At 45.4% G+C, this 26,584-nt stretch overlaps 2 protein-coding genes and 1 pseudogene across 3 annotated transcripts in view; 1 reads left to right on the top strand and 2 right to left on the bottom strand.

Moving 5' to 3' along the window:
* LOC311620947 (cyclin-Y-like protein 1) overlaps positions 1–7,608 on the bottom strand; it is a gene marked incomplete at its 5' end in the record, with an annotated part of 41,507 nt that extends 33,899 nt beyond the window's left edge. The window contains 3 exons of the mRNA XM_084880690.1: positions 3,856–3,890; positions 4,627–4,689; positions 7,410–7,608. Coding sequence (XP_084736816.1) covers positions 3,856–3,890; positions 4,627–4,689; positions 7,410–7,608 — 297 coding nt within the window. The remainder of the gene's footprint in view (positions 1–3,855; positions 3,891–4,626; positions 4,690–7,409) is intronic.
* Positions 1,643–2,674, top strand: LOC311612474 (transmembrane protein 177-like; annotated as a pseudogene). Its single transcript has one exon. The product of its transcript is annotated as a transmembrane protein 177-like (transcript).
* A 3,937-nt stretch (positions 7,609–11,545) lies between the features above and the next one.
* Positions 11,546–24,942, bottom strand: ECHDC3 (enoyl-CoA hydratase domain containing 3). Its single transcript, XM_084897359.1, has 5 exons — positions 24,621–24,942; positions 21,547–21,668; positions 19,565–19,662; positions 17,681–17,881; positions 11,546–12,528 (listed from the first exon to the last, which is right to left on the bottom strand). Exons 1-5 carry the CDS (start codon positions 24,794–24,796, stop codon positions 12,217–12,219), a joined length of 909 nt encoding a protein of 302 aa, XP_084753485.1. The 5' UTR covers positions 24,797–24,942; the 3' UTR covers positions 11,546–12,216.
* Positions 24,943–26,584: the final 1,642 nt, after the last annotated feature.

Genomic DNA, 26,584 nt, shown 5'->3' with positions numbered 1-26,584 from the left:
ATATATTTAAGAGCAACAATGTAATGAGAAAATAGTAGAAATGTCTTTAGAACTGCAAAAATTTATTTCAACTTATAATTCTCTGCTCTATTAAGTAGGAAGCATTTCAGAGAGGCTACAATTTCTGCCCATGTATCCTTTCCCAGGAAAAAAGATATTCAGTGAAACAAAGGAGAATAACAATACAGAGGAAAACATAAACAAAATGATTTTTAAACCAGTATTCCACCCAGCACACTGGTGTGTGGCAAGAATATTTACAAAATGCAATATCTATTTGGGCAGGGGCACTGACCTTTTCCCTTACATTGTCAAATAACAAAATGACAATAGCCAATACCACAATAGACATCAAAAGTGAATGAATAACAATTACACTTTTTTTAATTGGTGAAAAAATATATTCTTTTGATGTGTCACAGAATTTTGGACATTATTTTATGCATGCCATGAGATGAAAAAGTTTGAAAATCACTGACTTAAGAAATTGGGATCCCATAGCAGTGTGTGTGAGATCCCAGATGACTTCAAAGAAATATGCTTAAAAGCAGGGACAGAACAGGCCTTCGGAAAACAAGTGTATAGTAGAAGAGGATAACAAAAGCTAGGGAGATGGCTTCCAATAAGAAATAGAATGAATGTGTTTAGTACATGGAAAATATTTTTGACAGGCCTGTAACAAATGTCACAGCATGTTCAGGGGGGAAAAATAGAAAAGAACAAGTGATTACACTAAAAAACTAATTCCACACACATAAAAATGAAAACTTACTAGGTATTATGTTAATGTAGCATAAATGTAGAATTTTTGTCCAATAATCATCTTTCTCTGCCAAATTACTAGATTGTTAGATATAAAGCAGTTATTTCTGAAATCAGAAAGGCCAGCCTACTTTCTGAATTTGGCTATGTGAGATCATTTTGATGAGACAGAGAGGTGTGCATTATCGTGGAGAAGTGTAGCAGTGCTGAAATTTCAGTAATATAGGGGTGCCAAAAATGAATACACATTTTAACAGCTGATAACTCAATTTTCACTCCTTTTCAAGTTTAACTGATTCAAAATAATAGGTAAAGCCAGCCTATGCTTTGAACAAAGAAAACTTATTCTAAACTCTGACTAAACTTTTTTTTTTTAATGGGGAGATATAAAACCGGCAATAGGTGACAAATTGAGGGCACACAATTATCAACTAAAATAATTCATTCGTGACATTTGCAATTCCATTGCTTTGTTTAGTCAGCAGTGCTTGGACCAAAATGGTCATAAGTTTGAAAACAGGTACTGACAAAAATTATTCACTTCTGTAGGTTCTTTAAAATTTTTTAAATGAACTATCCTATATAATAAAAGACTAATAGCAAAATGAGGGAATGGTGGAATGACTGGTTGCTATGATGTGCACTGACCACCAGGGAACAGATGCTCAATGCAGGAGCTGCTCCCTGGTGTCAGTGACTCCCACAGGGGGAGCACTGCTTGGCCTCTCTCCCAGTGGGCCTATGCCCACAGGCCACACCCCCCACCAGTGCATGAATCTCATGCACAGGGCCTCTAGTAAGTTAATAAACACCAACATAATCATGCAGAGTGCATATACATTTTTTTTGATCAAAAGAATGAAGGGGGGAGCGTCCGAGGATGCGGAGGTGGAGGCGGAGGAGGTTTGTAGCAGTAGCAGCATCCGTGGCCGATCCCCTGTGGCGGGCCACAGGATTTGTGCAGAGACATAGGACAGGCCTGTTGGTGGGTTCCTCCTGTGCCGGCCTGTTTGGAGCCCAGATCTTGTACCACCTCATCCCAGATGTACCACCTCATCCCGGTTTTATATCTCCCCATAAAAAAAAAAAGTCATCCTGTGGTTCGATGACTATACCAGTACTGGCCTTAGGGCCAGCCAGCCCCGCTCTCCTCAAAGCTTCAGAGACTTTTCCAAGAGGTGCTACAGGACACTGGCGTCCCATCGGACCATGGGTACAAGGCCTTCACCACTTTCACCTTCCTGCCGGTGAGTGCTGGCTTCCCAAGACTCCCTGCGGGGGCGGTGGTGGGCATCCCCGCCAGCTTCCTGGGTGACTCAGTGACCAAAATTGACCACCCTGTGATTGTCCAAGGGCAAAGAGTGGACTGGAAAAGCCCAGAAGGTACCCGGCTGAAATACGCCTTGACCCTGTCCCATGATGCCCAGAAGCTTGCCTTGGCCAGGGAGGTGGTGTGCCTGGAGAGCAGTACAGCTGTGCTGCAGACCCTGTCGGTCCCAGCTTGGCTGGCAAGAACTTGGACACTGAGCATAAGTGCCAAGCATTCCCTGGGGCTCTATGGAGGCCCCATAAACTTAAGCGTTGCTTTCAACCTGGTGGCAGCAGTGGTAGGCTTTGTGGCTTATGCCTTCTCCACAGACTCTCTCACTTACGCCCTGGAAGCCTGGCTGGACCGTGCACAGCTTCCATGTCCGCAGCCTATTCCCAGGGTGGAGTGGAGTTCTATGAGAAGATTCTGTCTGGCAACCAGGCCCTGCGCGATCTCTTGGGTCCACCAGGAGAGAGGCTGTATATGCCCAGTGGGAACATCATTCCCAGACATTGGTTCCGCATCAAACATTGACCCTACACGGCCCGCCAGGATTCCATGCTACAGATGTGGAGGGCGGCTCAAAACCCAGGCCACTCCTGAGGGGTTCATCTCACGGACAGTTCCAGCTCATGCAGGCACAACCCTGCCATTGACCCTGGGGACTCTCCGTACCCACAACCCAATGTTCTTGGAGTCAAGCAACCTGGATTCTACCTCAACCCACCTCTTATGATCTAAGCGACCTTGGGCACATCCCTTTATGAATCTGAGCCTTGTTTTACTCCACTGTAAAATGGGGATGATGTACACTTCTGGCAGGATTGTGGGGTCCTCTGGCAAAAAGGCTGTGGCATAAGTAAATGGATGCCTTCTAGGTCTGTGAAACCAGTAGGCTGTGGGGATGAGATCATACCTATCTCACCACCAGAGGTGCTTGCAGGATGTGAACACTCCTACAGCGAAGAACCACCCGTGGTTTGCCTGTTGGTCAGATCCCAGTTTCCTTCTGCTGTAGAGGTTAAAAGCTTTGAGAGGGTGCCCAGCCAGTGTGGTTGAGCATTGACCCAGGAACCAAGAGGTCGCCAGTTTGATTTCCAGAAAGGGTACATGTCCGGGTTGCAGGCTCAATCCCCAGGAGGGGGTGTACAGGAGGCAGCCAATTGATATTTCTCTGAATATTTCTATCTCCCCTCCCTCTCAAAAATCATTAAATAAAAACATTAAAAAAAAAAAAAAAAGGAATGAAGGGTATACAAGAAAAAGGCATGGCCAGAGAACTAGATGGCTCAACAGTAACAAATATTTGCATAGTCATGATAATAGAAACACTGATTCTGATTTACTAAAAGCCATGATACATGTTGGGAGGACAGAAGGAAGGAAATAAGACCACACTGGAGGGAGAAAGCTAAGCTTTCAGCTGCTACGACAATAAGTCAATAGATAACACAAAAATTGCCTTAGGCATTATATTACTGTTAATTTTGTTTAAAAAAATTAAAAGTTAAGGCAAAAAATTAAGGCATATTTTTATACCACAATCATGTTACTGACATTTTACTTAAAGATCAGAACCCCTTTAAAAAATGACTATTACTGAACCAAAAACTTTCCTGAATATGTAAACTTGTTAATTAAGATAACAGAAGTGATTAAGAAAATCTTCCAAAAAAGGTTCATGCTAATGATACTGGGTTTATAATAGATTTTTAACAATTATGGCAGACAACTTTTAATTCAAAATACTAATTTCTTACATAACTTTTCAACTATTTACTTACATGGTCGAAATAGTTGTTCTTTCTCTTTCCTCCCACTAAGAATAAAAAGAATGAACTGATCAATACTGATACAAATGCCATAGAAAAAACAGAAGTTACTGATTACCTGAAAGATGACTAACATACAAAACTGGAGGCACACACTCCTCAGGACTGCAGAGATGGGCACAGGATAGCATTTCCTTTACTCCCTCGCCCTCTCTTTACAGGTGAGCAGCCCATGGCTCTGGAAGAAACTGAGAAATACAGCAATCCTACCCGAAATGATTAGCTCCAGACAGTCATGCACACATGCCATGAAAATGCATGTTAAAACCCCCACTTTTTATCAAGCTGCGTGGACTCAAATAAAATGGACCCTTCCCTGCCTGTACTTTTTGCTGTCACAATCAACTGAAAGACTTGATCCGTGTGCCTTTTAAAGCAAGTAAACTCAATTGAACATAACGTTAAGGAGATAAGCAGGCAAGCAAAAGCATTAAAATCCTCCAGTTCTGGGTTCTTATCCTAAAACAAACAGGACAAAGGAAATTGACATAGTTGCACATGCTCCTGCTAAGCTTCTGGGGAACCCATAGGGCTCTGTTCCTCTGATGTAGTCTGGCAGCATTACCAGGGTGAGAGAGTTTGAATAGCTTCAAATTCTAATGTGAGATAGCATTTGCTTGAGCACTATGTAAGATCACAGATTCAATCCTCATATATGAACAACTGAAATGTTTTTTATTTGTTCAAACAAAAATCTGTGACATAAATCCTATCTTGACTTACCGATCACTTGACTTTTCTTGAGGAAAATTGTGCCAGCCCTTGGATGGACAGAAGGGATTAAACCTGAAGCCCAGAAAAAGGCATACAATTTTGTTGAGTAGGAAAATCCATAATTAAAAATAACAGCTACACATCAATTTGTATCACTTACTGTTGAGAAGACTTTTTAAATAATGGTAATAAGCCAATTTTAATTTTAATAAAGGTAACAATATAAAAACTCTACTGGGAAAATTCAAAATTGCAGAATTTTGCTATACATGTACAGTAAAACCAGGCTATGTATTAGACTTTTTTTTTTAACTTGGACATAAATAATCTATGAATTATGTACTTATCAATTAGAAACAGTCAGTCTCTTTCATGCTAATATTAGCACATTTCAGAAACAGTGTGAAGAAACAAGTTAAACTGTGGCCAATTATTGTCAAATACCTGCTAATATATCAAATATGCCCAAATCACATGAGCTGTATTTGGCAAATGTTCTTTACCATAAGTCTAATTCTAACTCCATTCACAAAATGAACTTATTTAGTTAGCTGTGGCTTACTTGGGGCTATTCAATGTGGCACATTAAAAAGAATAGTATCAATGTTTTATTCTACAGGGAACCTTTCATGACAGTGACTTTTTATACTTTCATGAAAGTGATTTTTTTTTTCAATCTTTATTGTTCAAAGTATTACAGATGTCCCCTATTTTCCACAATTGTCACCTTCTAGCCCACCCCTAGGTCTTCACCACCGTACTGTCTGTGTCCATGGGTTATGCATATATATGCACACAAGTTCTTTGCTTGATCTATTCCCACCCATCCACCCATCCACCCACTCCAGCCTTCCCTCTGAGGTTCATCAGCTGTTTCATATTTCTATGTCTCTGGATCAATTCTGTTCATCAGTTTGTTGTTGTTTTAGACATGGATGGAGTGGTAATTGTTGCTTCTGAGTTGTATACAATAATTTCAAATGGAAATAATCAAGACTAGACCAAGTTAAATAGACTCACTTTGAGGAGAGTTTATAATATATAGGCTGCATTCTAAAGAGCTTGGTATGCATCACCAAATTGAATTTGGCACATCTCTTATCTGCATGTCAGCCTATTCTGTTTAGCAGCTGGTTACACAGTTGGTTCACATCTCTAAGTCTCTGTTTTTTCATTAGCAATAGAAGGAGAATATACACAGGACTTGTTTGAAGTTAGAAGGACCAAATGGGCTATACATGGGAGTGAGTTGTAAATCTTAAAAGAACTACATAAAGGTCCTTTTTGGTCTCTCATCCAACACTACTCATCTACTAACTGGTTTATAAAACACTCAGACAGAAGCACACCTTACAGCACCAAACAGAGTGAACAGAAATTTCCACAGGTTCTCACTTGTTTTGTGTCTAAAGGTACAATTCATTAATTCACATAATTTATTCACTTTTTTCACACCGTTTTAATATTCTGAACAGGGAGTAGTTTTCCGTTATAAGGTTGATATAAAGACATATCCACCATGCAGGTGAATCCCTAGGCTTAATTATTCTAATTTTTTTTTAATTAAAAGCTCAACTAGAGTTTAAATAGAATAAGAGCTATGATGTGTTTTCTCTATAAAATAATGAAATAATCTCTGACATTTAAATGAAAAAAAAAAAGGGCCAAAGAAGCTTTACCATCTTTGTAAATGTATGTTTTCTACTTCACAAATCACTCTTCAATAGCTACATTGTTACCCAGGATTATTTTGAACCAGGTAGCATATCTCCTCTCTTCTCCCTCTCTCCTCCCACTTCTCCACTCCCCAAGCTCCTCTTCAGGCATCTGGTCTTTAGCACTTTTACCTCAACATTCTTACAGTTAAACAGGAATCTACTGGCAGTAGGGGAGATGATGAAGATAAACATTCTTGTGCACAATTTTGCATCTTAACTGCCAAGACTTTATGTTACAAATTAAAGTCTACATGTATGTGTTCTCTCTGGAAACTTTTGACCAACACTTTTGTGAACAATCCACTCCTCCTTTAGAACAAGCAATATGGCACGGAAGTCTGTTAGGTCCCTGAAGTAAGACTGCGGGAAATTTGTGTCACCGTGGACATGTTAAAGTAATCAGAACTCCCTGGATCCTCCTAAATGTAAAAAGCAAACAAATAACTATTCATGTCATTTGAGAAATTTTGAGTTCCCTCTCCCACAATTTCCTTCTGTGTTCAAATTACAATTGGAAGGAGTAAACAGCTTCTATTCAGGCAACTGAAAACAGCCTACGCAAGAACACTATATAGGTTCTATGTCAGATATTGATTTTGAGTTTACATAACAAACCCTGCAATCTTTGCAGCTGAACTGTCCAGAATATCAACTATCTTAACAGGAGGGAGCAAGGGTTATCACTGGGCCCTACCTGATTCCTACACTAAGTACCACAGTGCTGGATAAGGATAGGGAGATGGGATGGAAACTGCAGTCGGGATGTTAAAGTTTTCACTGAGAAAAAGGAGAACATATACCCCAAATTCTTCCTGGAGCCCCAGGAGACGTTAAACAGAGCCATGAACAGGAAGGGACAACTGGAGTGTCTCGGGCTGAGCTGGGGATAGAAGGAGGAACTGGACATCTGGGTAGTAAACAGGGAGAGAAACCGGCCAGACATGACAGGGGAAATGAAGGCTGGGGATGCCAGAAAGAAGGCAAGAAGGAGTCTGAGGTGGTGCTCAGAGGATCCTGCGGTCAGCAGAGGCCAGCGGGGTAACGGACAGCAGTGAACACCTGCCACCTCCTTACCTGTGGGAATTTGCAGGTCACTGAGGCGCACCACAGGGTGGCATTTGCAGAACACAAAATCCGAGTTCTTATATGTCTGGCCAGCTTGAGTCACCTCACAGACATAAGACTCAGGGTGTGGATTCACCCACTCAAAGTTCCGGCCCACTTTGGGGCTGGCATTGGGCTTCAGGCAGCAGCAGGTCAGTTTGTTCCCCATGAGGAACCTCTACTCCTAGCTGCTGGTACTGCCTTCACTCAACAGTCCCCCCAACCCACCCTCTTACCCCAAAATGGCAAACCAGGCCCCTGTTTCCCTCCTCCTCCCCTCCCCCGCACCCCCCCACAGCTGTCAGCTGCTGCTGCCTCCACTGAGATGACCAGTCTGTGAGGACAGCTACAGTCTCACTCAGCTAAAAGGTGTGCCGATCAGCAACTACTGAGAACCACAACCACCTCAAGAAGAGAGCACAGCCGAAGCTCCAACGCCTGCCACAGCTGCTTCTCAACTGAAGGCCTGTCTCCTAGTTGGCCCCAGCCAATCAGAACACATTCTGTGGTCACCTTGGTTACGAGGGACCAATCACGGCAGAGTTCCCTCCATGTGCACACCTTGCTGAGAAGGCAGTGGGTCAGAACACTGGCCCCCCCTGCCCTGCAGCCCATCCACTCCCTTTCCCAGCACACAGGTGTGGCCCAGTCTCGGGATCCATACAGAATTTCCTCAACACAGTCAACTGTTTTCAGGAGGAAAGGAAACCTGGAGCCCTCTTGCAGTCCCTCCCCAGCCTGATCGTGCACCAGAGGGATCCCTCAGCCTGGCCTGTGCCCTCTCGTATCAAAATAAAATCAATAAAGATGTCTGAAGGCTGCACGCTGAGAATATAAACATCATGACACCTGACTTACCAACTGCTTCCCCTCATCCCCATTTCCCTGTGGACAGCCAGCCCCCCTGTGAGCCCGTTGGGCAGGTGTTCCATTCAAGAGACACTGCATGGGTCTCTGGTTGGGACCTGAAAAATAAGTTTTGAGCCCAAAATACAATGCAAGACTGAAATTTAATATTTTATTACCTGAAAAATGTCAATTTCAATGTTGAATTTAACTATTACCTACTTGATGATTACCCAGAAATAATAAATTAATCAAATATTTTAAAAATATTAAAAAGCAAACAATTCCATTTCCTTCCCTAAATAGAAGAATTATAGTTATTTGCTGCACAATATGAGTGTGTTCTGGTGATTAATGTGATAGGAGGTGGGACTTCCAAAGTTTAAGAACTGAGGGCTGAGGAAGCCCCTAAAACCTGCCCTAGGGGAGGGCTTTAAGGGGATCCTGGAAGTGTCACGTCTCCTCATAGTGCTCCCCAGGCCGCACAGCTGCTCACAATCCATCACAAAGGTCCGATGCTCCACTGCAGGCACTGACAGAGAGCTATGTCATGCCCGCCCTGGTGCAGGAGCTCACACTTTAGTGTGCAGCAGAATCACTTGGAAATCTCTTTTTAAAGTTCATATTTTGGGGTCCCCCAACCAGAATTTATGATTCAGCAGGTCTAGTGAGGAACTCAGGGGTCTGCACTTGTACAGTTCAGACCTTCCACGGGCCACACTTTGGAAATACATGGTGGATTTTCAGAGGAAGGAGAGAGGAGAGGGGGCTAGCTGACAAAGGAAGGGTAGCTGCCAGTTTTGACAGAGATCTGCCTGCTGTAGGGTCTTTCTAGCCATGACATCAGAAGGTTCAAGTGTGGCCTGAAAACCTCTGCGTATGTTCTTGTTCTCAAATGTAATAAGGTGTTTTCAATGTAAAAACAGCATGCTCCTATTCCTCATTCATAAAAGAGCATTTTCTACAAACAAAAGTTTCCTGTTTCAAGTTTCAGGCAAGTTTTCAAAACCAGTGTTGTAGAAGAGGAAGTGTCCCATCGGGCCATTTTTATGACTGGGCAGCTGAGTGCTGAAAGGGGTTTGGCCTGCATCCCGTGGCATTTTAAAAAAAAGTCCCGATTTTTGGAATCTTTCCAAAATATCGGGACTTTTTTAAAACGCCACGTGACGCGGGACAAATTGTTAAAAATCAGGACTGTCCCGCCAAAAGCGGGACGTCTGGTCACCTTACATCACCTGCACACAAGTGACACGACTACTTAATGGCAAACCTGGGACTAAGCGCCCTTTGTGTTCCCATTTGCACTTTTCCGAATCCTGTTTGGGAAGCAAAACGGTTGGCTTGGCTGTGCCATTTCCGACTGGCTGCCGTTGAGCACGGGCAGTCTTTCTTTCCAGGCCTCAGTGTGGTAGTCGCGTTGGGAGGAATCTAATGTGGTAGTCAGGAGCACAGGCTTCAGAACCATACAGGTCCAAGCCCTCCATGGTGGCCGATGCCCTCACCCTCTGAACTCCCGGATGGCAGGGGGACAGGAAGAGCTACTTCATTGCCTGACAGTTCTTTCCTGTAAAGTTAATCAGTCATTCACTCCATTTCTTTATATTGTATTTTCCAGCTGCCTAGAGCCAGCCTTTGGAATGGTGTCTTGTCCAGGTGAGCAGGAGTGAACACCTGTTTCACTGACCTTCCAGCCCCTGTACTGCTGGAGTTGATGACTATTGGGATGAGCTCAGCAAAGCTCCCTGAGAAGTTAAATGACACAAAGAAAGACAAGTATACTAGACTTTCCAGAGGCAAATCATGACATGTTAGCAGAAAATGTTCATTCTATGTCCCAGTGGAAGGAAGCTGATACATATTAACCCAAAATTTATATTAGCCTTGGGGTTAATTATATGACATCAGAAGGTAGGTAGCAGATTTTCATTCTGGATTATTTATGCACAAGAGACTATTAAGTTTTATAGCTAGTCTCTGAGGGCACATCAGTTCACAGGCTGGGAAGGCAGCCCAGAGGCCCCAGGATTTCATGGTTTGAGAGAATCTTGTGACTCACACAGACACTGGGAAGTTGTTAACCTTTGCTTTTCATTTGCCAAATGTATGAGAAGGCTTTGTTACTTTCTCCAATGCACAGAGAGTTTATAACATCTTCTCCTCTACGCTGTGTGAGCTGGCACTGGCAAACAGTGAGTGCCACAGCAGGCCCCTGGGGAGAGGGTGCAGTAGGGACCCCACTGACTGCACTGTTCTGGCAGCTCCATCCTTCACCACCTACTTTAGAACTGCAGCCAGCTCTTTATTAGTTTTATAGAAAAACTCCATTTGTGGTCTGCCAATAACTCAAATCCGATGTCGCCTGCATTCTGGCAGAGTTCTGTAGCAAGGAGCGCCTGGTCTGTTTGGGTTGGAAAGCTGCCATGGAGCCAGAGAGCCACTTCTTTGGGCAGGCCTCCCCGTAAGGCAGTGTGGCCAGGAGAAAGCATCCATGGCTTCACCAGGCAGATAGAGTTTGGAGCCCCACTGTACTCAGTGTCAGCTGTTTGATCTGGGACCATGTGGGCCTCAGCTATTCACGTGTTTGGTGGAGATCACTTTAGGTCCTGCTCCCTGGGTGTGGTGAGGACTGAAGGAGAATGTAGCATGTCATGTTCCAGCAGATGGTAGTTCTAATGATGTTTCCGCTCAGGAGGGGCACTCTTAGAACAACCTCTTCCTTTCTAAGATAAACTCTTTTATTAACCTTTCTAAACTTGTTTAAAAAAACTACACAAATACATGCCAATCTGAATAGAAACCTGTGAAACCACTATAGGACATCATACCAAGAAATGCTTGCCCTGAGCGAGAACCACTGGCTAGAGCCACATGGTTCTCATTTTTGGTTGGTACTAACCACATTTAGGACCACATTCTACTCTTAGGTAAGATAAACTTGGCAAGCTTGAGGACAGGAGATTTAGACATTTCTTGGCCAGGCTGAAAACAGAAGCCAGAAAGTAGCATATATAAGTCCTAAGCCAAGCCCTTGCTCAGGTGGGGACTCAACTGCCCGATGCTACTGTGGATTCTCACCAGCAGCTGAGCAGAGTTTGGAAGCATGTCCAGAGCAGATGATTTAGTAGGTAGGACGTGTGTTCTGCATCCTTCCCTCCTATCCTGAGGTTTTTATCCTCAGGCTGTACCCAGGGTTCCCGTTTCATAGTAGCTCCAATGGCCATGATATTCTCTACAAAAACGTCAGGCACCTACTCAGTGTCCATAGTACAAAGAAAGAATTCATTTATTTTTTTTCCCCTCAAACAGCTTATATTCTGGTTAAAAAGATAAAATACCAGACTCTCTAAATATTTAGTATTTTAAAGTAGTCACAAACGATTATTCCAAAGCCATAGGCATGTTTCTTTCTCAATAGAACCAAGACGTGCAATGTGGAGAATACCTCATGGAGATTGGAAACAGTTCGTATGTCTGGGCAAACAGAACTACTGACAGCAGAAGCAGGTTGGCATTTTTCTTTCATGCTTCATTTTATCGTCACCTTCTCCCATGTCAGTGTGGTCCCACACTTACGGTCCCGTGAAGAAGTGTATAAAATTCCAGGCTTACTACCACAGCTGACCCAGCATAGGTGCTCACCACTCTTTCAGTCCGCAGGCTGACGCTCTATCCACTGAGCTAAACCGGTTTCGAATGTGCTCACCACTCTTAAATTAAAATTAGTTTTTCCTTTGAGTCTCCGTTTCATCCTTTCCCCATGGAACCATGGCTTTGAATACAGACCCCATGCAGTGGGATCATGACTACTGTACAGAAGCAGTCTGTCTGCTGTTCCTGATATTAGGCAGCAGTGGAGGGGGGAGGGGGGAGGGGAGCATCCTGAGAGCTGCTCCCTGGGTCACACTCCCTCCATCCCTCTAATATGGCCGACTCAGTGTGACCAGACGGGCTTTCTCTTCTGGATGAAGGCCTTGATTCCCTCCTGCCCATCTTGCAAGGCCACATTGTTCACCATGGTCTGGGAGGCCAGGTGGTAGGCTGTTCTAAGGTCCTGGTGCACTTGCTTGTAGAAGGCGGCCTTGCCCAGAGACACCACAGGACGGCTCAAGGAAGCGATCTTTCTTGCGATTCTCATGGTCTCTTCCTCCAGCTGATCTGCCGGCACTACTCTACTGAGCAGCCCATGGAGCAAGGCCTCCTGAGCAGATATGGGCTCCCCAGTAAAAAGCATTTCTAAGGCAACCTGGGGGAGGAAACACGGGCAGTTATTAAGGCACTCTACTCCTGACCCCCTGCCACCTGAGTCCCACCCTCTCCATTTCACTCTGCTGAGATGGTTGGTGTCCTGACTTCCTGACAATCTGGGCCAATTCTCAGGAACAGATTGGATCTTTCCAGGAGCAAGGAGAAAGAAGGACCCTCCATGTCCTCCTGTTCCTTCCTCAAGCTGAACTCCCAGCCCTGCAGAGGCAGGAGATTTGAGCTGCCTCTTTCAAGGGTCACGCATAGGACAGCGGACAGTGGCTGCATCTGATGGTATGAAACTAAAAGCATCCATCGTCTGGCACAAGCCAGTGCAGTGGTTACTTCCCAGAATAAAGGGATGTTCATAGAAGCCACCACCTCAGCCTGAGTTGAAAGAGCAGCCTCATCTCCCAGAGAGGAGGGGAATAAAAGGAAATGCCTTCTAGGGACAGATGGAGGCGTCCAGCATGATGTTAACTTATAAGGAGGGAATGCCCTCTTCCCACAATCCTCTCCCCCCAGATTTCCGAGGCCCGCAGAAAGGGGGAGTACACCTTTCTCATTCTACAAAGTGTCCTCAGTTCTGTCGGCCTGCCATACTGTGCCTCAATTCTGTAATTCTAAAAGGCTGAGCTTCTTGAAACTAAAATGTATGATTTAGAAAAAGGGTTTCCAGATACACAAGAAATACAGTGCCTCTCCTATCCCTCTCCCCTTGCTCGCTCTCCTGCAGCCCAGCTGGATCTTTGCTGTTCCTTGAACACACCAAGTGTGCTGTCACCTCAGTCCTATACTGGTCGTTTCCTTGTTTTGCAATGCTGTGCCCCCACATAGCCTCAGGGCCTGTTCCCTGGTCTCCTTCAGGTCTCTGCTCACCTGTCACCTCATCAGTGAGGTACTCCATGACCATACCAGCCTAATACAATTGCAATCCTACCTCAGCACTACCTCATTTCTGGCTGTATTTTAATCCTTTGTACTTTCATCATTTAACAAACTATATACAAGGTAGCATCTCTGGCCTCTGTCCACTGGGTGCCAATTTGTGATGATCAGAAAAAGCTGCAGGCATTGCCAAATGTCTCCAGGGTCAAAATTGCTCTTAGTTTATTTTATTTATTTACTTTTTAATTGATCTTAGAGGAAGAAAGGGAGAGATGGGGAAGGGGGAGAGGAAGAGAAACATCGATGTGAGAGAAGCATTGATCCGTTGTCTCCCAACCATGGATCAAACCTGGGGATGTGCCCTGAATGGGAATGAATCTGCCGCCTCTGGTGCACAGGACTCTTAACAGTTAGAGTTTAACTGAACCACACCGGCCAGGACAACCTCCAGTTTAGAACCACTGATTTAGATGGTTTTTAAAATCATGAGACTAGATTATGCTTCTGCTATCCTGGCACTTCTCTGTCCGGGAGACCAAGGAGGTCTTAACGAAATTAAAGCTGCTCGTGAAAGACATTTTGACTGGAATAGGGTCAGGGCCCGAGTCCTGCACAGAGTTCCTGGCCTACCTTTAGCTTCCTAAGTCACCCACACCTAGCTTATGCCTCTTTCTGGGCCTCAGTTTCCTCACCTGCCTCGTGGGGCAATACTGTTTGGCACTGTGTTGATTTATGGGGACTTTATGCAGGCAGATTAGGTGATGGAGTGGCATTCCCTAAAGAAAAGAAAACCTGTTTATTTTATAGTGCACAAGCAACAATCTTTACTTGGGCCCCTGAAACCTGAGGTGAGAGAGAAGAAAATACCTCCTAATAAACTCTTGTTCATTTTAGGGTTACTTTTTGGGTCCCCCTAACAAGTTGGTGATTTACTACTTCCTCCTCCCAGGCTATTTGCATTAAAAACAATAAAAAGGACTGGAGCCCAGGCTTACTCACAGGGTGGTGGGACTTGTGTCTGGAGGTCCTTGAGGCCATTTACTAACCACAGACCTTAAGGGAACAATTTAACCCATCTGAGTCTGTTCCCTTATCTGAAAAACAGGAATATGACCACCATCCTCCTGCAGAATTCTCAAGGTTAGAGACAATGTATACAGCTTATACTATAGTCCTGGGCACTCAGTAGCACCCAATAAGTGCAATGGCTATTATTCACATGCTTATTCCAGCTTTAACCATGTCTGAATCTCTATCTGTGTTTTAGGGATATGGCCCCAGAAAGCAGAGCAGTCTTCCAGAGCCCCTCTAGTCACACCGATGACAAGAACCAGCTGGTGGCAGAGGAGGGGCTGGGATGCTGGAGGACTCAGAGGGGAATGAAGCTGTCAAGATCACCAGGCTAATTTCATTGGCTGGGAAGCCTGAGAAGTAAGTAAATTTGGGTGCTGAGCATGTTCTCAGAGGCACTGAGGCGCCTCTGACAGCCACAGGAATCACTGATAGAGCGCAGATTTGATGCAGTCGATCTGAGGGCTGAGATCTGCATTTCTCCAGGCTCTGGTGAACTGCACACCAGCTGAGGGTCAATGCCTTAACTCTCCTTCTAGCTTGGAAGTTCTACTCTGTTCTAATTAGACAACTGAGAAATCAGATTCTACAGATACATTAAGTTACCGTAGGTAAACAGGTGGCAGCAAGTGTTCCTACCGCAGAGAAATGACTGGTTTGGAAGAAGGGGATTCGGATCTTTCATGTGCTCCACAAGGGTGCCACCCGCTGAGGCACCAGCTCCACATTTCTGAACAAGGCCACATATGGGTCACCAGTACCCTCTGACAGGCAAAGGGGGCAGCTGCACCAGGACATTGTTTATATGGTGCAATGAAGAAACATTATTTAACTCACACCAGAAGAGAGAAACACTTTACAATCGTGGAAAATTATTCATGCCCGGGCTCAGCCTGGCTGAACACAAGGGCTCCATGCCATTATTTCTGCTCCCAGTGGGCCAGCTGCAGCCCTGGGTCTCTGTCACAGCTCAGCAGTTTTCCATGATGGCCAGCAGAGGGTAGTGGTGAGCCATGTGTGTGGCCTTAAGCTGCCTGAAAAAGGCCACGTTTCCCAATTAGGTCAGTTTGCAAAAGCACTGCTTGCTACCCTGTGGATGTGCATGGGGATACCTGCCCAACCACCCCAGAGTTTACAGGCCTGTGTATGGAATGTGTTCCTGTGGGTGCAATCAAGTAATGACAACAGGTAGGTGTGTTTTGTTCAGGTCTAGATCTTTATGAATCCCCAGTTTTCCTCCCAAAGAGGGCCCACCCAGGGTAAAATCTGCAGTCCTGAAACCTGGCAAAGGCCTTGAATGCCAACAGACTTTTCACCCCACTAAATCCCCTTTATCACCTCTGTGATTTCAGCTCATTAATACAAACCCAAAACCATTTTATGCCTCCAAGTAGCCCCGCATGCAGGGAGATCTGTTACAACTGGAAAAGCTCTGAAGATTTCAAAATAAGAATGCTACCCCTGACTAGTGATTCAGAGGCCTCCTGGGATCAGGACAGGAGGAGTACAGATCAGGGATCTGAAAGGGACAACACTGGAGATCCTCTCCCTTCTTCTGAGTGGGCCTGGGACTGCCAGAACTTTCTGTGGGAGGCCAAAGTTACTTTGGTCTTACAACATCCTGCCCCTTAACCTCTCATGCTGGATAATCATGCAACGAGGTTCTGAGAATTGGGCTCTGTGGGAACTAAAGTCCTGTTTTTGCCACATTTTCCTTCTCTTTCTTCTCAAAAACTAATTTAAATTTGACAAATATGATATAATGTTTATATTTTTAGAACTCAATTCTAAGCCTTGATTTTTAAAAGTTTGTTTTAAGAGAGAATGGATTCTTATCCTGACAGGACAATCATGATTTAAAGGTTTCAAATGCCTTAACATGGTTGACGATGAACAGCTGCAGGTGGGCTAACCAGACAACCACCCTTTAGTATGCAAAAGGCCTTGTGAGCTGATTTGCACAATTATAAGATAGTTTAATAAGCTCTGACAATGTTTTTAATGAATGCATTTTAATTTAATGTACTGGCACAAAGAAGGAAACACACACACACACACACACACACACACCCCACATTTAAAGTCCATGTGTATCCTGACAGGATGAAACCACCCCCTTGGGCTGAGCACATTTCAGAAGCTCTGTGTTTGGACAGGCCACTTTATGTAGTTGTGGAGCCCATGTTCAGCCAGTTTTCATGTGTGTGTGCTGGTAGGTATCTCTATTCAGAACATCTGCAAAAGCACACACCTCTGTAAAAACTAATGAAGAGACATTGTGAAAGAAAGGAGTGCTTTCCCTAAATGTCTCTAAGCCTATGACTTGGTTTCGCTTGGGTCTCATTTCTTTTGTGCCTCAGGCATCTGAAGAGCTGCTGACTTTTGTAGTAGATGCTAAATGGACATAATATCCTAGAAAGCAATTTAGTTTCCTACTTGCTATGGTATACAACACCCCTCTCCCCCATTTTTAAAAAAAGATTTCCCATTGAGAATGAAGATATATATATTTTTTACAACAAGGAAGCCACTGGTTTCTACTCACAAGATGTTCAATAAATATTGTTTTATGTCTTATAGGAAGGGAGAAAGCTTTGTAAAGAAAATGGATTTAGCAAGGACAAAACAATGTTGACACTATGGCTTCTGGGGCAGCCTCAACGTGCTGAGCTCAAGATGTTCCATGCTCCTAAAATACAACCATCATAAAGCCGACACACTCACTATAGCAGCTACTCCAGTCCTTTCTAGAATACGACAAGCTGACAGCAAACACTCAGCCAGTGACACTCATATCCCAGCCTCTTGGTACTGCCATGTCACCAGGCTATTACATGTCATGGACAACCTTTAGAGTGCAACTGTCTAAACTGCATTTCAAATAAGATTATAAAAAATGTGTGCCTTTATGAAAACAAACAAAAATATCCAAAACCATAACTAACCACATAGAGGGACAGGCAACAGCGAAATGCATGATTCACGGAGTAAAGTGAAAGGCAGGCACCTGTGAGAAGCTACACATTCCCCCCTAGACAAGAGGTCTTAGAAGGAAGCCTGCAGCGCATCCAGCCAGCTATGCTTCATGCAGAACATCCTGATTCAAATGGTACTTTAACAAGCGAATTTGGAGCCAACCCTCCAGTGCATGTGAGGGTTACAACTAGAGAGGAGGCTGCAGGGGGTCAGATTACCTTTCTTGGCACTGCTCTCCCCAAGGCCACTCCAGGGGTGGAGCAGAAGAGCCCAATGTTTACACCTGGAGTGGCAAATGAAGATTTGTCACTGGCCACGGCAATGTCACAGCTGGCAACCAGCTGACATCCAGCAGCGGTGGCCAAGCCGTTCACCATGGCGATCACGGGGACGGGATGATTCTGGATCAGCATCATGACCTGAAGGAGCAAACATAACCAGTTCACATCCATCCAAGAGTGAGGTGCAACATTAATGTTATTTCATGTGACTTTACTTCAGACCACTTTTCATCCCCATTAGTGCATCAGATTCTATGGAAAAGGACAGAAGCAGGCACAAAGAGAACCTGAATTGAATACTGACAGTGGACCAGATTGTGCCGTTTGACTCCTGAGAAGCCCAGGAGGAAGGAACACTAAGTTACAATTGAGACACAAGGCTCAGGGGGAAGAAAGTGGCCTAAGGCCACAAACCCACAAGTGGTGGCTGTGGGGTCTGATTGCACACATCTATCTGACTCCCAGCCCCTGGCCTCTTCGAGGTTGCAGTCCCCTCCTCTCCAGCTGCTTCCTCAGCAGCCCTGCATAAGAACCAAGCTGATTCTCTCTGCGGAACAAATAGTTCTGTTCTCGCTGAAATATGTGGAGCTCTAGTGTTAAAGGTATGAAACTGATATTTGGAATTTCCTTAAAAAATTAAGATGGAGAGGAGAATCCAAGATGGCGGCATAGGTAACACCTAACTGCAGCCTCACACAATTTTAATAAAATACAACTAAAATACAAAATGGACATTACCCAGAACTACAGGAAAGTCAACTGACTGGAAATGCTACGAGAAGGAAAAAGAAAACCAGAAGGAAAATTAGAGGAGCTGTAAAAGCCTAAGGTACGGAGACACGTTGCGCGCACTGAGAGGACTGAGCCAGAGAGGAGGGGGAGGCTGAGTGCCTGGCTGGCGTTCCCTAGTGGGAAGGAGATAAAAGCTCCAGACTGTGCTGAACCCCAGTTCCGACAGCACTGAACCCCAGTTCTATGCCAGACCCTGGGGACTCAGGCTCATAAAGAGGGAGCCTGGGCTGTTAAGCAGAATCTCAGGGGAGCGGCGAAAGACAGAGCCCCCGGAGGCGCACACATTACACACAGAGGACGGACCGTTGATTCTGCTGCTAGATTGCCCTAGTGGGAAGGAGACAAAAGCTCCAGACTGTGCTGAGCCTCAGTTCCTACTGCACTGAACCCCAGTTCTAGGCCAGACCCTGGGGACCCAGGCTCATTACAGAGGGAGCCTGGGCTGTTAGGCAGAATCTCAGGAGATAGAATTTTAAATTATCTTAAACTTTTTGTCCTTCCTCTTCAATATCTGTTGGAAATTTCCCTTGTTAATGTTGTTAAAGTGAAAATGAAGAGGTTAATTTTTATAGTTAGAGGTGTAAGAGGGTTTAAAAATGAATTTTAAAATTGTTATTGTTATTCCATTTATGAATGCTCTCTCTTTTCCACTGACAGAACTGTTTTAGTTAAAAAAAAAAAATTAAATTATAATCTTAGGTTCTTTCTCTATAAAGATGTACATTTCTACCTTTTACATCTTAAGACATATATACCAAGCCATACCCATGATGCTGGTCCAGGCAGCTATCAATACCAACATATATTTCCCTTTCTTTGGCATATCACAACTATGGTTGCTTTTTAAAAGTCTAAACCAAATTGTTGCTTGGATAAAGGACTCACCAATGGCCACAGAGGTTTTAGTAGTTCTGCAGTAGTTAGGTCTCAAAGATAAAACCTTACCTGTAAACTAGAAGCCTAACTCAATATTTAGAAGGTGTAATTATCATTTTCAGGTTTGCAATGCAAGTTGTCCTCCTGGCTTACCTCAGCACAGGTCTGAAATACTTCAGAGTGATGTTCTGGACCTTGCTCATCCGTCAGTTCCTTTAAATCATGCCCGGAAGAAAATACAGGTCCCTCAGCTACAAATGATTCCAAAAGAGAAAAGAAAATGAAAAGGTGTAAACAGCAGAGCTGAGAAGGCCACTTATTTGTCAATTGAATCATTTTAATAAACAATTGTATCATTGCTGTAGACAGAAAGTTAATGGCCCAATTTGGTAAGAATAATTCCGGTTAACTGGAAAAGTTATAGCCAGTATTTTGTGATGACAATTCAACGTGAGGCATCTGTACTCTAAAAAGTCTGTGGTGGAAACCAATGAACACGTGCAATTACACATGCAGTAACCAAAGCAGATGGACAACTTCTTTCAGAGTTGTCCCTCCAGTCTCACAGTTTGGTTTTTGAATTTGATCTGGCCTAAATTTTTGATTCATGCAGGTCCATCAAAATCCACTGTGCCTCCTGCAGCGAGCCTTGTCATTTAGTCTACAGACATTAGCCATTCGTACAGGTTGCGATCAGAAAGGTCAGAAGGTAAAGAGAACCTCTTTATTTTTAAAATATACATATTTGTTATTGATTAAAGAGAGGAAGGGAAAGGGAGAAAGATAGAAACACCGATGATGAGAAAGAATCATTGATCGGCTGCCTCCTGCACACCCAATTCTGGGGATTGAGCCTGAAACCTTGGCATGTGCCCTTTTCCGGAATGGAACACGAGACCCTTCAGTCTTCAGGCCAACACTCTATCCACTGAGCCAAACCAGCTATGGCGAGAACTCTGTATTTTTTACATGGACCTAAGGATGTGGTTTTATTGTTATTGTTAAAATAATAACAAAATGATAAGCTGGTAACACTTTCTCATATTATCCTTTTGTTGTAATTCTTTTGATGGGCAATATTATTCCCTTTAAACAAGTTAGGAAATTGTGTTGTATGGAAGTTAACTGTCTTTGCTGCATCTGGGTAACATCCCTGTGGCTGTTGAACGATATCTGACCTATATCTTTTTCCTTTGCCATAAAAAACAGTTGGTAATTTATATTCAACCACAGATAAGAAGGTAACATTCTGAGTATCTGCCTCCAGAAATACTGACCCTTAATTTCTATAACAATGAAAGTACAACCCATGGTATCATCCATTTTATATTTCTATGGATGCTTTAAAATGCTGACACTGATATTACTTTGACCAATGGTCAGCAAACCGCGGCTCGTGAGCCACATGCAGATCTTTGACCCCTTGAGTGTGGCTTGGCATTAGAACCACTTCTTCAAAATAGACTCACCCAGGCCAAAAACTGACTTCTGTGCATGGGCCAAGGAATTTCAATCGCACTGTACGTGCACGCCCGCACATGGTATTTTGTGGAAGAGCCACACTCAAGGGGCCACTGCATGTGGTGCGCGAGCCGCGGTTTGCCGACCACTGACTTGGACCATCACCATCATCACTAAATAATTCATTAGCAACTTTTACTGGAGAAGAGCAAGGAAAGAAATGAGCAAACTGCAGAAGATTGCAGATATTGGTTCAAAGTTTCGTAGGTACACACAAACAAACCAATCAAATGCTTGAGCAGCCTGATCCTGTCGACTTGCTAAGCTACCCAAAGGATCAGTGATCAAGCTCCTCTTATCCAGTCCATGAGGAAACCAATTATCTGATTTCAACTGGAATATTACGTATCTGGCAAAAAGGAAAGACACTTTCCCTGCACAGAGATCTTTGCTATAATTTCCAGTTAATAGTGTTAGGGGGGGCAAATAACGTCAACAACGAAATATAGTAAAGTGTTAGGACCAAGCCCCCCACTTCACCATAGTTTTTCATAACGAATGTTCTTGTAAAGGAGCTTCCAAACAATCCTCCCATTAACTGAGGGGATCCCCAATTAACAAACGAGTTTTGGGGAAAGCCTTCAGAACCCTGAGGAGGGATATAAGATCAGTACCTGAAATGACAATGACTTTCAGATCTTTGCTTTCAGCTTCATGAAGAATGTCGCTTCGGAGAGATTTCAGCATTGCCAGTGACAGTGCATTCCTCCTCTTTGGATTGCTCAAGACAATGTTCCTGTGAAGGGCATTTTATAATTACTGGGTCATGCACCAGTCAAAACAAGTGAGGGCCCCTGCATTTCCTTTCTAATTTGGGAGCTGTTTTGAAAACACCAGAAAAGAGAAGTGCTGGTGCTTTGAGGCAACTGAGATGGTCTGTCAACTCTCCGGAGTTACGGCTAAGTCAAAACAAGGACACGTCCCGAGATGCGGGCTGCATTTTCCCCCTCTTCCCTTCATTTGTTTCTTTTTCAGATTTGCTGTCAGAGACATTACTGTCAGCACCGAAAGGGCAAGTCAGAGTCTTCCCAAAATCGTTGCCGCCCATACATAGAGGGTTCGCAGTCTGTAAGACAGCGGCAGGAGCCAGAGGCATCTGACACACAGTGCCACCTTCAACTTCTTCCCATTGTTCCTCAGAAATAAATTAGGTTAGGGAAAGAACCAAGAATCTGCCCCCATCGCCTCCCACCCACCACACAGAACAGGCAGCCAAGGTGCAGCTGCCCATACATACATATGACAGCATTTTTCCATCTTTTATAGTGGCATCCTATAATTCTCCACAATAATTCATGCTGTCTGAACATGGGATGGTATGTGATGAACAGAAGGCCAGAACCTACAGCAAGAAGGCTCTTTTGGACATGTTATCTCACTAGAAGCTGGCATTCAGAGGCCTGCTCACTATTTTAAGTATGCTGATGAACCTGTATTGTCGTCTTACTGCCCAAACACAGAAATGTCTTATTTTTGCTGTTATACGGAACAAGCAGCAAACCAAACACCAGATTAATAGTATATGTTTTATATCTGTTTCCCACCCACATTTTTTCTGCCTTCCTCTTTCCTTTTTGAATCTGATATTCCTACTGCTATGTCAACTTGGATTCTCCACAAATAGCCTCCTATGCCACTGTTTTCTGGAAAACTACTTTGATGACTGAATCTGTGTAATACCATTTTCTTTGGAATGCCATTTCCTTTTTGCTGCCATCTTTAGGTGGCTATGAATGTGCTTGCTGTAGTATACTCAAAAAAGCTGCCATCCTATCCATGGCAGATGCTTAAATAAAAGTCTAAGGCCTCGGGCAAAATTGTGTAAAAAGATGCCAGCCCAATTCCAGTGCTTCATGGCAGTGTCTGCTCATCTGGGTCTCATTAATCCTTTGGCTTGCATATGACACACCCTTTGAGAGTGCTCCAAGTTGCTGAGTTCACTTTTCAACCAGTGTCATTAACCAGGCTTCCTGCCACTCCACTGGAACTATTCCCACCTGACAGCTCCTAATTGTCTGAACCAAACCCACTGGCCATTTGGATCATGCTCTCCTTCTGGAAACGCATTCCTCCTCTCCTGGCTTTTTAGTCCTTCTCTACTTCTTCCATGGGCTCCTAGCTTTCTGCTAACATCCAAATGCCATCCCTCTTCAGAGCTCCTTCTCGTGCCTAGAGCAGAACCCAATTCATAGCTGGCCCTTGCCTATTGTTGAGGCCCAGCTTTGAAAGGGAACACTGAAAGCTTGACTGAGCTGCTCAATTGAACTCACCTACTTAGTGAGTAACAATAGTACTGCTTCCATGCTGGATTTGGGGGCTTCCTTCTTCCTGAACAATTCTCAGTATTTATGATAGGAGATAGAGATATTCTTCTCTATCTCCCTTTCTGCTCCATGTTTCACTCTGGAGAACTCAACCAGGTCTCCTTTTACAACGAGGCCGCCATGCCACAAGTCAGGCTCCGGATCAGATGGAACCAAATGTTCAAACTGCCTTTGAAAATGGACAGGAGGGCCCCTGCCTGGGTCCTGCACTTTGGAACACGGAGCTCTGGGCCTCCGTCCAGTTCTGCCCATCCAAGCGAGCAGGAGACCACTGGGATAATGGGAAACGCTTCCCTGGAATAACCTCCCCTTGCAAGCTTTGCTGCAATTACCTGAGACCCTGAAGTTCCCTGGCTGTGCAGTGGGCACCCTAGATCCCAGGACTAACCAAGAGGAGTTGTCTGTGAAGAAAACAAGAGAGGGCATGTGGATGGGGTGTCTGCAGATTTATGGGCCACGCCTCTGGAAGAGCAGCGGGAAGGAGGGTTGAAGAGGCCAGAGTGGTGAGCAGAAGCTGGGAAGAAAAGCTGCAGGTCAGCAGCTGGCTCTCCATTTTGGGGGGATTCCTACAAGCCTGAGGGTTGTAAATTCAAACATGACCTTGGAGGTTTTATGAAGTACTGCTTGTCGAGGCAGCAGAAGAAAACACATTTAGCAGTTAGTTTGTAACTTTTAAATACTTAGATATGCTAAAAAAATAAAATAAAAAAAAAAAAAAAAAAAAAAAAAAACGGCCTCGCATGGGGTCCTTGCCTGGCCCGGCAAAGGTGAGGATGAGGCCTGGATGGGGCTAGAGGCCCTTCACCCTTGACTTCATGGTGCTGCTCCCACTGTGTGCACAGGTGTGGTTTTAAGGGGCTTGGGGCCTGTACAGACAAAGGCCAGGGCTCAGGACGGTGTGTCCTTCACTCTATTTATTGACTGGGCACTTCTGGGTGAGGGCCAAGCAGCAGCTCTGCCAGGCCTCCCCCGACCTTGGAGCCAGGTCCCCCCTGGCCCAGCCCCTCTAGGAAGGGCTTTCTCACAGTCGCGCGACGGGGGCACCGGCAGAGATGCGCACGCTGAGCCCGCGGGTCTGAGGGTTTGGGGCCGTCGAGGCAGTCCCACTTGGAGTCCTCCTGTGTGGCTCTTGCAGGGTCTCAAACGCCCCTGCGCCCAGGCAAGGGGCTCCCCTAAGTACCGCACCCGCGATTCCTTCCCCTGGACCACCTCGGGGCCAGATTCCGCGGTGACAGATAACGGGGGTCCAGGGCAGCGGGCGGCGCCCCCGGGGGGCTCCGCGTGGGGTGGCCTCTGTCCAGCTCTCTCCCCGCTCCCCGCCAGCCCGGCCCTCCCGGGAGCAGCCCGCCAGTCTGCAGCCTGACCTGATGCCGTCCCGCTGCCGCGAGCTAGTGAGCCGCGACCCCGGCTCCGGCTCCGGCTGCCGGGCCCCGGCCGGCCCTCCGCTGCAGAAGCCGGCGGCGAGCGGACCGCGCCGGCCGCGCCGGAGCCAGGCGGGAACCTTTGCCCCGAAGGCCCGCAGGCCCGCAGCAGCCGCCATCGGGGACCGGAGACGCGCTCCGAGGGCGTAGGTGCAAGCCAGGCCGCGGGGCTCAGGCCGTGGGGAGACCCGGACGGAACTCCCAGGTCCCGGTCCCGACCGACTCCCAGGCCGGATCCCTCCGCGCCCCGCCCCTCGGGCCGTCCATCCACAGCCGGTTTCCCCGCGGCCCCGCCTGGCTCCGCCCCCTCGCTGCCATGGCCCCGCCCCTGAGCGCTCCCCTTCTGATCCGCCTCCGCGGTCCTGATTCCACTCTGGCCATTGGCGCCTGGCCCCTCTCCACCCCGGAGAGGATGAGGCCAGGCCAACCTGTAGGCGATCTCCGCGATCTGTTTGCCTTGCAAGGCCAGTTAAAGAGGTGAGGAGTGGGTTGTCTTCTCCTTTCTGCACCAACACCAAGAATGGGGTGGTTTGCCTAGATTAGAAATATGAATGGTATAATGTGGTGAGCGGTGTGATTTCTGGACTTCACTTTGTTACCTCTCCCCACCCATGAAAAATCGCCAGGCCTGGCAGATGACCATACCTCAGGAGGTGAAGTATATCCCACTCAGGCGTTGACTTTTTTTTAAATATATTTTATTGATTTTTTACAGAGAGGAAGAGAGAGGGATAGAGAGTTAGAAACATCAATGAGAGAATCATCGATCAGCTGCCTCTTGCACACCCCCTACTGGGGATGTGCCGGCAACCAAGGTACATGCCCCTGACCGGAATGGAACCTGGGACCTTCCAGTCCGCAGGCCTATGCTCTATCCACTGAGCCAAACCGGTTTCAGCAAGGCATTGACTTTTGAATGCTTTATGTCCTCCCTTAGAGAAACCCTAGGGTCTACATTTATGTCTTGAGTTTTTCAAATGCACAGGGGGAAGAATGGGAGACCCTTTCAGGATCTAAGTGGCTGCCACAGACAGGGCATGTTCTACACTTAAAGTGTAAATATGAAGAGAATGTTTTCATTGTCATTTGTTAGTTAACTGCTTCCTGTATCAAATTCTCAAAGTCTGGAGATTTCAGGAAACTTAGGAGAGATGCTGTCATCCTTCAAATATCTTATATATGCTTTCTGAAGAGACATCATGCCCAAGAGCCTACACACCTTTCTTTCACACTGACTTTCGCAAGAATAACAATTGTACAAAAGCACACTAAAATGGGGCCATTGAGATTGTACAGTGGCTTAAAATAGTCACACATTGGGTTCCTCTCAGCCAGGCTCTTATTAATTCTCAGCTTCATAATTGGTCAGAACGCATGTACAGAAGGATATTTTGAAATGTCAGTTGAGATCACCTGCACCTTGGTCATTTCCTTGGTCTCCACTCCATTCAAACAACCTGGTGTATTCTCATTCATTGCCTCCAAGGATGAAGGGCTCTGGCAGAATTCAGAGACAAAGAGAAGGCAATTCTTGGCTTTTGAGTTGTAAAAGTCCAGCAGATGGAGGTTGGGAAACACCGAACAGGCATAAATAGATTAGGGTATGAAGGGAGCTACAGATAAGTCAGAACATGGCTCTCTGGATAGGGCAAGTAGAGCTTTTAGGAAAAGCTAGAAGAAGGCATACTATTTTAGTATTTGGGACAAAGCCTCCTGGAGAAGTGGGAATGGTGGGAAGCCCAGCTAGAGAGGAGGCAGGCTTGCTCATTTTCCTTGTTAGTATCCCAGGGGAGTCATGAGACTCCAGGTGGCATGGAATGCCTAAACACCTCCCAGAACTTTACATGGCCCAGTGTGATGCTGTGGCAATTGGGTATTGCACTGGGCTCAGAGACAGCTGGGAAAGG

The sequence above is a fragment of the Pipistrellus hanaki genome (genome assembly GCF_964339955.1).
Source record: "Pipistrellus hanaki genome assembly, chromosome: 1".
NCBI classification, from domain to species: Eukaryota; Metazoa; Chordata; class Mammalia; order Chiroptera; family Vespertilionidae; genus Pipistrellus; species Pipistrellus hanaki.
The sequence above is the reverse complement of the archived record's forward strand: the minus strand, read 5'-3'. Positions and strand labels throughout refer to the sequence as shown.